This window comes from Thunnus albacares, chromosome 6 (assembly GCF_914725855.1).
Source record: "Thunnus albacares chromosome 6, fThuAlb1.1, whole genome shotgun sequence".
Taxonomy (NCBI): Eukaryota; Metazoa; Chordata; class Actinopteri; order Scombriformes; family Scombridae; genus Thunnus; species Thunnus albacares.
Genome location: NC_058111.1, coordinates 32,418,955 through 32,435,956, shown reverse-complemented (window position 1 = coordinate 32,435,956; position 17,002 = coordinate 32,418,955). Strand labels below are relative to the sequence as shown.

Below are 17,002 nucleotides of genomic sequence, written 5' to 3'. Positions count from 1 at the left end.
GCTCTGTATTGGCAAACAACAGCAATGAAGTTGCAGTTTTTCATCTCTTGTTTACTCTGTTTCTCATACACACTCAAAACTTTCTATGCTGTGTACACTGATTAAAGGTTCTATTTGTAAGAGTCAGAAATTCCTGCAGTCAACATCCTGTTGGTCACACTCACGTGCGTGCTTGCTCAGCGGCCTGAGACTATTGCAGGTTATGTCCTTTTCCTCTCTTACACTTCTCATAATAACAGAAAAGATCTGAACCGTGTTTCAGCAAAGCATCTCTTACTCCCAGTCAGTCAGCCTCCCCATAAACGTGTGACCACCAACAGAAAAAGCAAAAGGGGTTGACATTGTTTGTTGACATTAGTGGGAGAAAGGCAAGGCACTCGGGAGTGTGCAAAAACGTCACATCCTTTGGATTTCTGCTGAAAATTCGGCACAGGTCCTTCACATAGAAATCAGTCCACAGGCTGTTACAGACAACCGAGAAAGTTGGGGAAGGTCTCGTTTTCTACGTTATGTTACAACATACATTGGCAATAAAAAATGATTAATACATGTGAATTGCTTCACAATTCTTACACATAGAACCTTTAGGTATGGTTAATGAACTGCTCACTGTTTATTTTTTTCCCCCATTTATAGAATGTTTTTCAGCTGGATAAATAATGTAGGCTAATTGTATCCATCATATTTTGGGAAACAAATCAACCTAATTGATAAAGTTTCTTAATGAGCCACAGTACTGAGACGGAGACAACAATCTAACAATCTAAAACTATCTAAATGCAGAGATACAAAAGAAGTAAAAGAGAAAAAGGGGTGAACTGACCCTTTAAATGGACCAGTGGTGAAGAGATTCAGGTGTATCTGAGGAACTAAAAAGTTCACCTCTATGAGGAACCATAAAGCACCAAAACACAGTAATAACACTGAAATTCCTATTCTGCATATCTACCCAATAATAATAACAATAACAATATTAATAATAATAATAATAATAATTTGTATATTAGTATTGTATTTGTGTAGCACCTTTCATACAAAAAATGCATCCAAAGTGCAGCTCAATGAAATTACATGCATCGAGTGCTTCACATCAAGAAAGACATAAAAGACATAAAATGTCTTTTATGTCTTCAGAGGGAAAATAAAACCCTTTTGATAATGTTAATAAACATAAGATAAACTAAAGTGAAAATACAATACATAGAGTGCGTACCTCAGTTGTAGTAATTTGAAACTTAATATGTGAAAACTCAAAGTATTTTGCCATTTTTACACAAGATGGAAGATAAAGCCCACTGATGTCTAAAACAGAATACTTAATAATAATAATAATAATAATAATAATGATAATAATAATAATAATAATAATAATAATGATAAGTTGTATATTAGTATTGTATTTGTGTAGCACCTTTCATACAAAAAATGCATCCAAAGTGCAGCTCAATGAAATTACATGCATCGAGTGCTTCACATCAAGAAAGACATAAAAGACATAAAATGAACTTCAGAGGGAAAATAAACCCTTTTGATAATGTTAATAAACATAAGATAAACTAAAGTGAAAATACAATACATAGAATGCATACCTCAGTTGTAGTAATTTGAGACTTAATAGTTAAAACAGAATACATAGAATGTATAAAATCAAGTGCAGTAGTGCGTAAGCGTGAAGCTGACTGAAGGAAAACCTAGTTAAAGGCTAAAGTGAAGAGATAAGTTTTTAAAAGTATTTAGTGAGTTGGCTTCCCTGACATCTATCAGTAGTGTGTTCCATAGTTTTGGGGTGTAATTGACAAAGGCTGCATCCCCGATTTTCTTTTGGCTGTTGCTGGGAATCTCCAATAAACCAGCATCAGATGATTGCAGTGTTCTTGAGGGCAAATAGTTAACAATGGAGTTAGCAATGTAGCTTGGTCCTAGCCCATTAACAGCTTTGTACGTAAGGAGGAGGACATTAAAGTCAATATGAATGTTACAGGAAGCCAGTGCAGAGCAGCTAGAACTGGACTAATGTGCTCTCTCTCGGTTCTGGTTAATAGCTGAGCTGCAGAATTTTGAATGAGCTGAAGCTACCAATCAGGCAACAACTACTGAAATATATTATTATTATTATTTAGTTAACTTAGGCCAGCAGGGCCACACCTCAACCACACCTCGAATCCCCTTTCAAGCCACTTATTCCTGGTCAACCCATCCTGCCCTGTTTGTCACAGATTTCTGGATCCACCCTCCCTTTAACTTCCCTTCATCCATTCACCTTCCTACCTCAAACCTACCCCATCCCTCTCTCTGCTCATCTCTACCCACATCCCTTCATGCTCTCTTCTCTCCTCCCCTCATCCTTTCCTATTCAATACGGTGCATACCTCTCCCATGTCTCATTCTAGGTACCATCTAGGGGCCTGTAATCAGCTCAGGTGGAAACACGCCTGAGACAGAACTCCCACACTGACTCTCCCTCCACCCAGACCAACCTAACAGATGACCTCCTCCTTTCACCTTCACCCCTCCCTTTTACATCCATTCATCTTATACCTCCTGAATTTCCATTAAATCTTTAAATGACATATTGTTGTGGCATGGCTCTTGCTAGTGAATGAGACCTTAAGCAGCAAAAATGAAAAATGTAATTATAAACTTGACAGGACCAATCTGAGATAGTAAAAGTATGTTTCTCTAACTCACATAATGTGTCTGTGTGTATGTCTTGATCCAGAGAGTCTGGAATGAAAGATGTGTCCCTCACTGTCCCAGACACCATCACCACCTGGGAGACGGAGGCTTTCTGTTTGTCCCCTCAGGGTTTTGGCTTGGCTCCTCGTAAAGAGCTCACCGTCTTCCAGCCCTTCTTCCTTGAGCTCAGCCTGCCCTACTCCATCATCCGAGGGGAGCACTTTGAACTGAAGGCAACCACCTTCAACTACCTGTCCAGCTGTATCATGGTAATGAATATTTTAACACTCACAATACTACTTAATCATTGTATGTGCTGAAGAACTATCAGAATAAAAGAATGTAAGCACTGGAGTCAAAATCTGAAACTGAAGAAAATACACTGAATGTTACAATGTAAAGCCATAGAAGTCATGACTGTTACTATAAGTTGCCATTGTAGTAATTTAACACTGCTTTAACACTGCACATTTCTCACTTGCACTGCATGCATGCACAGATTAGAGGGTTACTGTCACACAAATTCTCACACACAGACCTTACTTACAGTTCATGAAGTTGTTATGACTAATACAATAACATGTCAGCAAACAACTGTCTACTTACACATCCCGCAGACACAAAGCAGCATTAATATCCTATTTGAATCCAGTTTGTGTCCACCAGATGAATGTAAGTCCAGTATTAACTCTTCTTCTAACTCTAGTTCAGTCTCCACCAAAAAGAGTAGTAGTCTTTAGCTTGTTAACTTTGGCTCTCTGTCATTTTGTGCAGACAAACGTTAGGTTTGTCAGAGCTTGTTATATTTTTATTGATTTTATGGTTCATCAAGGATTTTGTATGGAGAGTTTAATGAAGAGTGAGACTCATCCATACAAGCCAATCAAACACCAAATGGAAGTGTTTCCATATACTACATACATATACTACTACTCTCTAATCATTAAAATAAATGTTGATCAAGGGATCAACATTTTGTTGTGCAATAAGTTAGTTGTTGCCTGATTGGACAGATAAACCTATTATGCACAGACAGGAGTTTCAGTGTACATAACTTTGCTGCCTGCATCCTTAATGGCCTGTGTGCGTCTATTATGTGCTGCGCAATATATTTATCCCCCTCCCTCCGACGCTTCAAATAGGCTAAAGTTCCGTTCTGTTACATTAGAATACCAGATTTTATGGACCAAATATATTCAGAGCTGGACTCAAAATATTTGGGGTTGTTCGCTGTTGCTGGACACGAACAAAAACGAGACGCAGGAGGCTTTCTGTGAAATCTACTGCGTTTCCACTGGAGTTGGTTCAACACTGAACATTGAGGGAAACAAATTAGCTGTCTTTCAGCTTTGGGGGGAATCTGATGTTGTGTCATTTACAAATATTGGGGAGACAAAACTCCATGTTTCATATTTTGGAGGGGGCGTGATCCCCTGTCTCCTGCGATGATTACATGCTTGCAGTGAAAAATATTACTTCATTACCAAGGTGGGAATTGAATTTAAAAAAAGGGAATATAGGCTGCCAGTCACAAAACTGAAATGAAATTTCACATTTAGAAAGCTTTCTCACCCTCCTGAATCCCAATTATTGGATGAAAATAAGTGTTACATGTATGCTAGATAGACAGAACATGTTGGGCCTTCAAATCTACTACTGTACATATCATTTTGTTTGAGTTTGTGAATGGTGCGTTGCTTGGTCGTTTTAAATATTACTGCTGCAAGGAATTGTGGGACAGAATTATCTCCTTTCATTTCGTAAAGGATGGTCAAGTGTAGCCTATGCTAAAGGAGATTAGAAAGAAAGCACTGAAGCACCTTTCCTTTTTAGAGAATTCGATCAGCTCTTATCATCTCTGCCACTTAGATACTTCCAGGTCATTTCACTCAGTTAAGAACCTTCCAAGCAAAAAAGACTAGTTGACTACAGCCTAGGTCTTGAGGTGGGAAATTGGCGGTACAGATGTCACTGAATATCGATCCCTGCTCCCATTCACACATGACCCCATGCAGGAAATGTTCCTGAATATTTCAGGGATAGACTGCATGTGTGAAAAGGGCTTAACATTACACACTGTGTTGAATCATTATGGTTTGGGCCCTCAAGACATTTGCTGCAGGGTAAAAATGTAACAAAATAACAACCCCTTAGCCACGGGGGTGCCCCAAGAACATTCTGCTTTGAACGCATTGATATATAATCTGCAACCCCTCTATTATAGCAGATGTTTGTCTGAGGGCAGAGGGGGAGTCAGTCAATCCAATACAGGGATACAGACAAGCTTTAATGTCACAGCATAAAATAAGAGGACCTCCCAGTGAAATGAGACATCACTAGGATCAAGGACATGAGGCAAAGGACCGAGGTTGCATTATATTTGAAGAATTCAAATTCACACCAAATAGCTTTTATTCTGTTATCTGTCCAAAACAATTACACATGTAGGTCATGATGTACATTATTTGACACAAATTTTCTCTAATAAAAAAGAAGGCCTGAGCATATACGATCAGTAATTAAACTCCAAAAATATCCATTACTATTAGTGTTAAAATATTTTAGTCAAAAACTTTTGTTCATACCAATATGACTGTCAATCATTTTTCTTGTAACTTTACTGGCTTAAAATTGAGATTATGTCTGTTGAACAGGTCACTGTGACTCCAGCACCCTCCTTAGATTACACCCTCACCCCTCTCTCTGGTGACCAGTACACATCCTGTCTGTGTGCCAATGAACGCAAGACACTCAGCTGGACCATGGCACCTTCAGTCTTAGGTAAGTGTCACACCTTTATCCTTTTGTGCAGAGATTTTGTCAATACAATCAGAGATTGCTAAAATATTATATATAAACTGCTACTCCAATTTTGTTTCTGATTTTCCAGTGTTCTGTATTTCGTGGTAATTCAAAATAAATCCATGACAACAAACTGACTAAAGCGACTGACTAAAACTGATTTAAATTGTAGAACTTGCAAGATGTGTTCTAGGACTTTCATGAACATGAAAGAAACTTTAATGTAATTTTTGTATCTATTGGACTATACCGTTGCTATGATATGCCATTCATGTAAATGACCATTTAGAAACATGTATTACAACAAAATATTTTTGCTCTATATTTTCCTCTCTGCTCTATATAAACTTGTCAGGCTGAGTGATAAGAAAATATATTAATTAGACGAAAATAAATTATAAAAAAGACTAGAAGGGATTTTCTATTTATTCCCTACACATTTCATTCCTCCAAACTGTGTCACGGTGGAGAGGGATCCACTGTAATTAAACACTCCAAGCTCTAAGAACTTTTATGTAGATAACTGATCTTCATACATGTTTTTATGATCATTTTTAGGGGTCGTGAATGTGTCAGTGAGTGCTGAGGCTGTGGCATCCCACAGGTCATGTGGCAATGACATTGTGACCGTGCCAGAGAGAGGTCGCGTTGATGTGGTCACACGATCTCTCATAGTGAAGGTGGGTACCTTAAATACAAGACGACAAAGAAAAAAGTGTATACTGTACATTTGATGACAAAATAAATGATCAGCTTTGACAGAGCACATGTGCTACTTACATGATTTTCCACCTCTTTCCCTCTCAGGCTGAGGGAACTGAGATGACAAAGACTCACAACTGGCTGCTCTGCCCAAAAGGTCAGTATGGTTAAGACCAGGGGCCAGATGCATAAACGATGCGTACGCACAAAAACCATGCATACGCCATTTCCCGCACATAAACTGGCATTTATAAGAACAGAATGTGTGGTGAGAACCTCACACAGTCTTCAGACTAGCATACACATGTTTTTCTAAAGCTATCTGAGTGTGATGTGATGTGAAGATGAAATATAAGGTGAGAGACGCAATCTTTAGTAAAACATGGTTTAAGTTGATAACCAGTTACACTGACTGTGTGATTTTTGTTATACAGAGATTTGTAAAATGCCAATCAAACGCACATTTAGAAATGCAACATTGATTAATTACTTTTGTGTGATTCATTTTATCATTCTTTTAATTTACATAGAGTCAACGTTTGATTTTGCTGTTAGTATTCTTTTTGTTTTATCCTTAGTTGAGACACACCTTGTAAAGTCGGTTTACATATGAGAGCTACAAACTAATCATTAATTGTATATCTGACATATCACTGCCGACAATGGTTTACAGACAGCTGTTCTGCTGTTGGAGAACCTTGCTGGTGCAAAACTTCTTTCCTGTTTGTTTCACTGGCAGGTGTACAGACTGGTGGAGCAGGCGGTAAAATGATATGAAAACATCTGATTCAGGGCTTCATCCATTTATGGCTCATTCTAAATGACATCTGTAATAAGGCGGTTGCTTCTGCTTGACTGTCTCACACTAAGGTGATAGTTTTCTGCACCAGAACTCATACTTGTGTTGTTGTGTTTCTTGCTATAACCAGGAGAGGCTTTGACAGAAGAAATAGAACTACAACTCCCTGAGGAGGTGATTGATGGGTCTGCCCGTGCTTCACTATCAGTTCTGGGTAAACAGATTCCTTGATATAAATTCACTATTGCTTAATAAAACAATACTGGCTGGATAACTGTGTCACTTCATGCTGTAACACTGAAATTAAAAGCATTAACCACTTTTGATGAAGTACTTAATCATGACACTTTTTTTTAACCATGGCACTTTCATAGAATATACACAGTATATAGACTATACAGTATATCCTGGTAACTATAAAAGGTTAAGGGATCATACAGATGCTTGTGCATTTTGTAGCCCATTTACTACAAGTTGTGTATGTTTACATTACAACTGACTATCTCCAAACCGTGCCATGAGATTATAGGTTGATTCACTAAATTCCAGACAGTCACTGGTTTCAGGTCATTTTAGCATGTTAAAAAATCCAATCTGAAGAGACATGTTTGAAACCTGCTTGAGATAGATAATCCATTTATGTCAACATTTAAGCCACAGTCTGTCAAACAAAGACTGTTTAAAAACTTTTCCTTGTCAATGTATTCAAGAAAGGTTTGACACAAGAGATTTTTTTTAAAAAAACAGCTGCCAAATAGCATCAAATAAATGTACAAAGTTTTTGGAAAGCACTGCTGAGACTGTGGACATGAGGACATTGATACAGATTTCCAAATCGTGCTATCCAACATGCAAATTAAATTATAGCAACATTGGTTGAGTAAACAGTGTCCAACAAGGCAGTGTGTGTCTTATCTATCTATTCAATATACTGAAATGTATTCATATAGAGTAGCACAATTAGGATCACAAAATTGTTCAGCATCAATGGGTGTATAAGCTCATTTGTCTCCCAAATGCAGAAGTTAAAGATCAGGTTAGTTTCATGTCTTAAGAGCTCAGTGTTTTTGTGCAGGTGACATCCTGGGCCGGGCCCTGAAGAACCTGGATGGACTGCTGAAGATGCCGTATGGATGTGGGGAGCAGAACATGGCTCTCCTGGCCCCCAATATCTACATCCTCCAGTACCTGAAAAACACACAGCAGCTGACCCCAGCCATCATGGAAAAAGCTACCAAGTTCCTGACTAGTGGTGAGTTGCTATTTAATACACTATTATTCCATGTATCATATGTAAGAGGTTTTCAGACCATTCACATTACAAGTAGGATCTATTACAGGAGTATTTGTATTACTACTGTACGAACTACTGTCAACATATCAGATTTAAATTACTCAGAATAATTTCCTCTTTCAGACTGTGAATCATTGATGCATTAATGTGTAGATAGTGTCTGTTGTTGTGCGAAACTACCTTATGTACTGAGGTTAGATCATATTTGTAAGCTCATAGGTTTTGCATTCAAGTGTTTCACTATTAACTACAGCTGTCACAAAAATGTAGCGAGTGCAGTGGTTAGTCCAATATTTCCCTCTAAAATGCATAAATGAATAAAACTGTAAAAAAAAAAAAAGGACCCAAAGAAACTAAAATCTGTTCTTAATTAAGTAAAGTAATTTAATAATTGTATTTTAAATAAAGTGAGGAGGGGATGAATGAGGGCCAGGGATGGGAGGGGTTGAAGGGTGAGAAAGGTCAGCCACAAAGGGATGAATTGATAGTCAAATGGGGATCAATGATATGCCAGGATTTGTGGTAATAAGAAGAGTGAGTGAGTGAGGGTGTACCTTAATGATACTCAGAAAGTTCAGCATGCCGACATATGCCACACACTGGCTTTTTGAAGCCTTCAAGATGGCCGTGACTGTAGCTGTGGTAGACTTGTGATGAGCATCAGCCGAAGCTTCTATGGGCAGGGATTCCTTTCCTGAATGCAGTGAAAGTGGCCTCAATACAGAAAAAGTTACCAGAGTATAGTTCTGGGAATATTCCTGGCCTAGACTGAACCTGACGAAGATGAGGATGGACTCCATTTGTACAAGCAGTTTCTTTGGAGGGGAGCATTTTATGATGTTGCAATTCATGGTCATTGTCTTAACCCCTAAGCTACAGCCCCTCATATGAAAAAAAGTTAAAAAAAAAGACTGTCTATTTCACCAAATTGTTTTAATCATCAGATCATGATCATAATCATGATTTGCATGTTATGATTATGATACAGGCTACCAGAGGCAACTGAACTACAAACATCACAGTGGCGCTTACAGCACATTTGGACATGGAGAAGAGAACACTTGGTGAGAAAATGACTGAATCACAGTGATGTCTATCTGTAGACATACACCTGAAAAACAATACATTAACTAAACCTCAACACTGAACTGCAGTGCTATTTAACTGGTATCTGGTTACAATTACAGAGTGTCATGGTGACAGGTGACACGTTTACAAAAATCAGGCACACCTCCTTTAAGTAAATATCTGACCCTGTTTAACTTATCTACAGGTTGACTGCTTTTGTGCTGAGATCCTTTGCCAAAGCAAAGTCTTTCATCTACATTGACCCAGCAAAGATTGAAGAATCAAGGAGTTGGCTGGAGAGACAACAGCTTCAAAATGGCTGTTTCAAACAGTCAGGAAAACTCTTTAACAACAGAATGAAGGTAAGTCATGGAGTTTGTATGAAAATGAAGGTACTGTATTTCATGTCAGCATTTTCAGCCAGCCTATAATATGCTAGTGTATAATATTTTGCGTGTAAACATGAGCGATGCTTCCTCTCTACAGGGTGGTGTATCTGATGAAGTGACTCTCAGTGCTTACATCACTGCTGCCTTCTTGGAGATGAATATTTCAGTTGATGTAAGTACCACATGTGACAACTATCTGTAAGTATCTGCTTGATCAACTCTCCTGTTAAAGTCAACGGAGTCAAACAAATTGCACATAGCAAAAAAAGGAAAACAGAAAACTACAGCAGACACATGGGTTCAACTCTTGGCAGCAGTGCCCCAGCTTCACCATCAGTTCCAACAAACACAGTTGGCGTGTTCATGGGTAGGAAGCCAGTGAGGGATGATGTCCTTGTCCCTGCACCAGGGACTCCTATTTTGTTGTTGGAATTTATTGTCTTATACTGTATAATTTATACGCTGTAAAGAGACAAAAAGTGAAGTAAATGACAACAGTGTACAAGTTTGAGTACCAATTTTTTTGCACATTTGTCTTACATATATACTGTAAATATCAGTCCTGTGTTCCATCACTTTGCCTCTTTAACCTCATCTTATCAAGTACTGGTTTTGTTCTTGTCTATGATTTTTGAACAACTGGGATAAATGCACACGATTACAACAAATCATCTGCTCTATTTATGTTGAATTACAGTATCAGTCAAAGGTTTAGACACACCTCTCCATTCAGTATGTCCAAACTTTTGACTGGTGCTGTATTTGTATACAAACAGATTATATTAACATAATAAATAACAAAGCAATTAAGTTACTTTTTAGGATCTATTGAAATTGAAAGAGTGGATCAAAACATGCATATCACTTTTTTTTTTTTATCTGTTTCAGCATCCTGTGGTGAATAAGAGCTTGTCTTGCCTCAGGGAATCCACCAGTGACCTCAGCAACACCTACACTACAGCTCTGCTGGCATACGTCTTCACCCTGGCTGGAGACATGGAGACCCGTGCTCAACTTCTGCAGCACCTAGACAAGGTTGCATTACAAGAAGGTAAGTCACAATCCCAAAACAAGTCATTAATACCTGGTTACTGTTGAGATAGCTCACCTTGTGCCTGTCTGTCTGTTTTTTGGGTGGCTGCCTTAAGGAGATTTCCTCCACTGGTCTCAGACAGCAACAGAATCTTCAGCCTCTCTGTCTGTGGAGATCAGCTCCTACGTGCTGCTGGCCAAACTCAGCACCTCCCTTTCTGCTGAAGACCTGGGCTACACCAGCCGCATTGCCAGATGGCTGACAGGCCAGCAAAACCATTATGGAGGCTTCTCCTCTACACAGGTACATCCCAACAAGCTGCAGCTGTAGTTAAAGCAGAGTTGCACTACAGGTTGACAATTTTACTGTTAACAGTGTGTATGTTGTGGGGACATTTTCCATGTTTAAACCGGCTCAGGTTACCTCATTGTTGAAAAAGCTGACTCTAAATCAATCTCAAATTGGAAACTACAGGCCTGCCCTGCTGCTACCTGTTGTATCTGAGGTTCTAGGGCAGTGGTCACCAACCTTTTTAAGCCCAAAATCCCTGACCTCGGCCTTTGTGAAAGGCAAGATCTACCTATTAAAGCACTAAGCGAAAAAGACAGCCCAGATTGTATTTCCAGCTTGAGGCCTTTTATTTAAGCTAATTGTATTTGAATCACATGAAATGCTTTGGTCCAACTTTCAAACTGATGCAACCAAGAATACACTGTAACTAGCATATCAAACAGGCCATAGCTATCTTGCTTCAACAATTTTACATACATAACATCTTCAATTCTAAGTTTCATTGTTTAATTTCATTCCAACACAAAAATAAAGGCATGTGGCCTATTTTCCATTTGTATGAGGAAATTATTTTGTTCATGGACAACAAAGAAAAAAATCAACACACTTGCAGTGAGCAGATCTTATGAAGTGCCATTGTTGAATGTTTATCAACTGTTAACTGCTTATCCACTGCAGCTTGCAGCTTCATGCAAGTTACTACAAAATTCTCAGTCGGTGCAATTAAGCTAAGTTCAGTTCTATATTCCCATCTTACACAGCATCAATACTGTCTGTGAGTGTTTTGTAGTTAGGCTTATAGCTACAGACAGCCAGTCTGAGACAGTCTGTGAGGTGTCTGTCAGGAAGGCGGCTCCTGTACTTTGATACGATTATTTTCTTCTATGAAAATACCATTTCACAGAGGTAAGTAGGCACTCACTCTTAAGCTGAAATTATAGTTGGCGAGTCCACGTGGGTCCGCTATGGTCCGTGTGATCAGATGGTGTGTGCATAGGCTCTGTATGGACATCCGCATACCTGCAATTTGTTGTGTCCGTGTGGTCGCAACGCTGTGTTCCTGTAGACGGCGATCTCCTACGCATGTGTGGAACGTGGACCCCAGAAGGTAATATAAACACATCAACTAAGTGCACGAGCAGTGAGGTGAGGAAACTTCTCTCTGCTGACAAGTCTCCTAAAGTCACTGTCCCTTGATCTGACTTTCAGCTCTATGTCATTTTTCAAATCAACCATTTCCATGTCAGCTCCACTTGGCAAAGCAAATACTTTGGCTGTCACTTGTTCTATATCAATGGGCAGGAATGGGTTTGAGATGAATGCAGCAATATCTTCCATGACACCTAACTCTCCAAAATGTTGATTGAACTCTGTTGCCACTTTGTCCAGGTGAGCACCGTACTGCTCAGGGTGAAAAGCACCGTTTGTCGTTAGGTTTGTCAGAAACCCCAGGTCCAGTAACCACGCATCATCTGGCAGTTCCTCGTGCTCCTCTTTCCTTGTTGACAGAAAAGTCTATCTCAGGCAGCAAGTCGACAAATTGCTGCAGCACTTTGCCGCAACTCAACCACTGGCCATCAGCATGGAGAAGTAGGTCTCTTTAAGTCTCTTTAAGTGGCCATCCAAGCTTGAGCTCATCCGACCTGCTGCCAAATCTTCTGGTGCTAGCTGCCCTACCTGCCCCCCAGGTTCATCGCTAACCTCCAGAGTGGCCCGGCTTTGTTGCTGTGATTTATTTTGTGATTAGTAAATGGTAAATGGACTGCACTTATATAACACCTTTCTAGTCTTTGACCACTCAAAGCACTTTTACACTTGTGTATTTATTTTTCTATTATTTTTGGGAGCTTAAGGGAAATTCCCAAAGATATACCAGTCAATCACAATCGACGGGTTGGCAACCATTGTTCTAGAGTGTGCAGTTTTCATCCAAGTCGTAATCTACTTAATTTAAACCAGCCTGGTTTCAAGAGTGACCTTTCCACTGCAGTGATACCCTGTCATCAGTTCTCATCTTACTGGATCTCTCAGTAGCCTTTGACATGGTGGCTCGCGCTCTCCAACAAAGTTTGCAAGAAATGTGGGCATCGTGATTGATGACCAACTATCAATCAATGAGCATGTTGCATCAGTCACTCGAACAGTTCTTGTGGCATTTGTGTCAGGTAAAACATGAAGCTGGATGTTGCAGCATTTATTCTCAAAGGCTCCTTCTTGAGCTACTGTAGCTTGGATTGTACCTCATTTGTCTGTCACTTTGGACAAAAGCTTGTTAGCATGCTAACTTTTGTCAAATGTGTGGATTGAAACAAGAGTTTATCCTAATATGTAATGTCCAAACAATGTACAATGTTATCATTACTGCTAGAACTGATGGTGAGAACTGCAAAAATAAAACCTGTTATAAACTGTAATTTTCCTTTTAAATACATAGTTTTAAGAGGTAAGACAATAAAGCCCAGAGCTACAGTAGCTACTTTAACTGTCTCACTGAGTTGGATATATTAAAGATTTTTTTCATTTCCATGGATACAGCTGCTGCAACGAAAAATAAGAATGTGAGAACGACAAAAGTATTGAAAAAAATAATTGGTGCAGTTGTTCTCTATAGATGATCAATATATAACCATTAAATCTGAGGCACTGAAAATGAAAAGTGTTGTAGGTGGTAAATGCATTTTACATGTGTAAATATTTGCTGTAGTTGAATTCCAACTTTTCTGTACGTGTGTTGTAGGACACAGTGGTGGCTCTTCAGGCTCTGGCTCTCTACTCCACTGTGGTGTTCAGTCCAGAGGGTTCAAGCGCAGTGACAGTCCAATCACCCAGTGGCCAGCTGACATTTGATGTGAACCAGAGCAACAAACTGCTCTACCAGGAGAAGATGCTGCAGGACGTGGCAGGAAAGTACAGTCTGGAGGTGAAGGGAACTGCATGTGCGTCAGTGCAGGTCAGTGGATCTTGTGGCTCTTAACTGTCTTCCTCTGTATGCACACATACTGTATAACACTACACCACTACTGGTGCTCTTAGGCTCCCAAATTAAAAATGTATGAATATTAAAATCATCCTGTTGTACTCCTTGTCAGATTTCTCTTCATTATAACATCCCAACTCCTGCTGATGTCACCACTCTCAGTGTCAAGGTCAAACCAGAGGCTGACTGCCAATCTCTGAGACCTAAACTCACTCTGAAGCTTAAGTCCCTGTGAGTAATGTGCAGCAACTAGATCTACCCTACAGCCATTATAGAATACTGAAAATCTTGACATGTTGTTGTAGCTTATTCAAAACATGGAAAAGTGCAGCTGTTTGTAACATTACATTTTTTATGGTTCCATGGTTACAGATATAGTGGGAAAGAGCCCACTACAAACATGGTAATCCTGGATATCAAAATGCTCTCTGGATTTGTCCCAGATCCAGAATCTTTGAAGAAGGTAACTTAATACAGTAATTTTAACCTGTAACATTTGTGTTAGTTGTCGATGTCATGGTAACCCAGCTGAATATCATGTTCTCGCAGCTCAAAGGTGACCTGCTGGTGGATCGTGTTGAAGAAAAGGAAGATCATGTTCTCATGTACTTAAAGGAGGTGAAACTAACTCGCAGTGGTTAAATATAGGACAATGCTCTCAAGATTTGTTACTGATTGTGTTTTTCTTCCAACAGTTGCGGAAGGACAAACGCATCAACCACATCTTAGAGCTCGTACAGGAGCTCCCAGTGCAGAACCTGAAGCCAGCTGTGGTTAAGATCTATGACTACTACCAGCCAAGTAAATCACATACTCAGTCCTTCCATCCACTCATTATCTATACACACTTATTCTTTGCAGGGTTGCATGAGAATATTGTGTTACACCCAGTCTCTTACAGGACTGACACATATAGACAAGGTGGAAGTTTTGATAGCATTTTATAAAATCTGGCAAGGAGAGGCAAAAGATTCTGTGAGAAATTCATCAGCCTCTTAACTTAGAGGATCTGAATATTTTCACAACCTGGAACCAGATCCAAACCCTAATAGACAGACAACCATTGACACTCAAATTCAAGCAATTTAGATGATCTGTTTCACCTAACCTGCATATTTTTCGACTATGGGAGGAAACTGGAGCGCAGGGGAATGCCCAAACAGACAGCTGATTCAGATGTCTGTCTGAATGTGGTGACTCTTCACAGGCTCCAGTCTATCTTGATATAGATTTGAACTCAGGGCCGTCGTGCAGTGAGGAAACAGTGCTGACAACTGCACCACACTCCAGCCCTCAGTCCTTCCATACACATCTAAACCCATTTACAGAGAGAACAGCACACACTGGCAAACTCTGCCCCGTGTTAGAGCTGTACAATTATCACAACTACAAATTCAACTTTCCAAGTTTTGTCTGATATACACTGGGATTGAACCCAACCCCTAAATGCCCTGAGCATGAAGTAATTTCATGTTTGGGAGTTATAGGAGCTTTCACTGTTATTTGTTTGAACTGTTTTGTCTAATTCTACATTCTTTTCTCAGGTGACCAGGCTGAGACAGAATACATCTACCCTTGTGCTGCAGGTAACAATCTCTAACCTAATCTAGCTCATGAGAGGCACCACAAAGTAAAATTCATGCATTGCTCAAGAACCCTTGTTTAGAATGGTACACTTTCTTATAATGTTATTATCTTGATTTTTAAAAAATATTTAATTACTTTTATTAAAAGTTATTTCTCAGGAAGATGTAGAACATTTTTTAAATCAATCAATAAGATGTAAACAACACATCATGATTTAACTATAGTATTACAGTGAATGTGTCAATTCAGTAACCAAATGAAGCAAAGAAAGCTACTGGAAAATGCAGATCGTGTGTATTTTGTGGAAGTAATCACATTTCTTCTTTGATTTGCAGCTTAAAGAGTGAAGTGTGGTCACCCATCCCAAGCCCCAGACTCTTACTGATCAAATCATTTTAATAAAGCTACACTACATGTAATTTCAGTCCATGTCTTGTATACATGTAAAGACTGTGTGTGTGTGTGTGTGGGGGGGGGGTTAATAGTTGTGTGTCCGCCTTAAAGGACCAGTGTGTAGGATTTAGTGGCATCTAGTGTCAACTGAATACCCCTCCCCTCACCCTCCCCTTCCAAGCATGTAGGAGAACCTATGGTGGCCGCAAAACTTGCTAGATAGGTGCTGGTAGCCTTCCTGGAGTCTCTGGGTGGGGTCTTGGAAAGGGAGTCATCTGGGGATATGATAGTTCTAAGGGACATTGACACTAATGTGGTTATTAGAGAACCTACCAGGAGGCCAACATAACTGCAGCTTCTGTGATTGGAAGAGCAGGGTGTGGGAGGAGTTTGGGAATGCCATGGAGAGGGACTAATGGTCAGGCTCAAAGTGGTTTTGGCACTCTGAGGCAAGGCTGAGGCTGTTTTGAGAAAGGCAGAGGAACTGTTCACCCTAACTGTGGATATCATTGGATGTTGGAAAGAAGTCCTGAACCTGACTGACACGCCCTCAATAATGGAGGTGGAAGTGGAAGTCCTGAAGGAAGCCATGTCCATTTCTGTTGCAGATTCCACTGAGGTTGTCAAAAATCTACAGTGACATGGTGACATGGATGGATGAGATTCTCCTTGAAATGCTGAAGCCTCTGAACATTGTTGGGCTATCTTGGTTGATACACCTCCTACATATCATGTGGGTGGTGGTTCGTATTCTCAGAAAAGGGGACCACAGGGTCTACTTTTAAGGTTTCACATTACTCAGCCTCTTTGGGAAATCTTATGCCAGAGAGCTGGAAAGGTGACTCTGGCCATTGTGTGGAATCTCAGATGCAGGAGGAGCAATGATGATTCCATCTTGGTTTTGGAATAGCCGTTTATTCTCCCAATGCTGTCATGGGAATTTGCCCATCTGGTCTACACATGTTTTGTGGACTTGGAGAAGTCTTATGAT

At 39.7% G+C, this 17,002-nt stretch overlaps 1 protein-coding gene across 1 annotated transcript in view; it reads left to right on the top strand.

Annotated features, from left to right (window-relative positions):
* The window catches only part of LOC122983816 (alpha-2-macroglobulin-like), a 52,314-nt gene extending 36,272 nt beyond the window's left edge, over window positions 1-16,042 (top strand). Inside the window, exons 19-36 of the mRNA XM_044353943.1 lie at window positions 2,720-2,945; window positions 5,331-5,457; window positions 6,037-6,158; window positions 6,286-6,337; window positions 7,110-7,193; window positions 8,055-8,231; window positions 9,262-9,337; window positions 9,547-9,703; window positions 9,828-9,902; window positions 10,619-10,781; window positions 10,879-11,066; window positions 13,792-14,004; window positions 14,144-14,262; window positions 14,404-14,494; window positions 14,581-14,649; window positions 14,727-14,832; window positions 15,576-15,617; window positions 15,954-16,042. Of these exons, the coding sequence (XP_044209878.1) occupies window positions 2,720-2,945; window positions 5,331-5,457; window positions 6,037-6,158; window positions 6,286-6,337; window positions 7,110-7,193; window positions 8,055-8,231; window positions 9,262-9,337; window positions 9,547-9,703; window positions 9,828-9,902; window positions 10,619-10,781; window positions 10,879-11,066; window positions 13,792-14,004; window positions 14,144-14,262; window positions 14,404-14,494; window positions 14,581-14,649; window positions 14,727-14,832; window positions 15,576-15,617; window positions 15,954-15,958 (2,092 nt within the window). The 3' untranslated portion in view covers window positions 15,959-16,042. The remainder of the gene's footprint in view (window positions 1-2,719; window positions 2,946-5,330; window positions 5,458-6,036; window positions 6,159-6,285; window positions 6,338-7,109; window positions 7,194-8,054; window positions 8,232-9,261; window positions 9,338-9,546; window positions 9,704-9,827; window positions 9,903-10,618; window positions 10,782-10,878; window positions 11,067-13,791; window positions 14,005-14,143; window positions 14,263-14,403; window positions 14,495-14,580; window positions 14,650-14,726; window positions 14,833-15,575; window positions 15,618-15,953) is intronic.
* The last annotated feature ends 960 nt before the right edge of the window (window positions 16,043-17,002 follow it).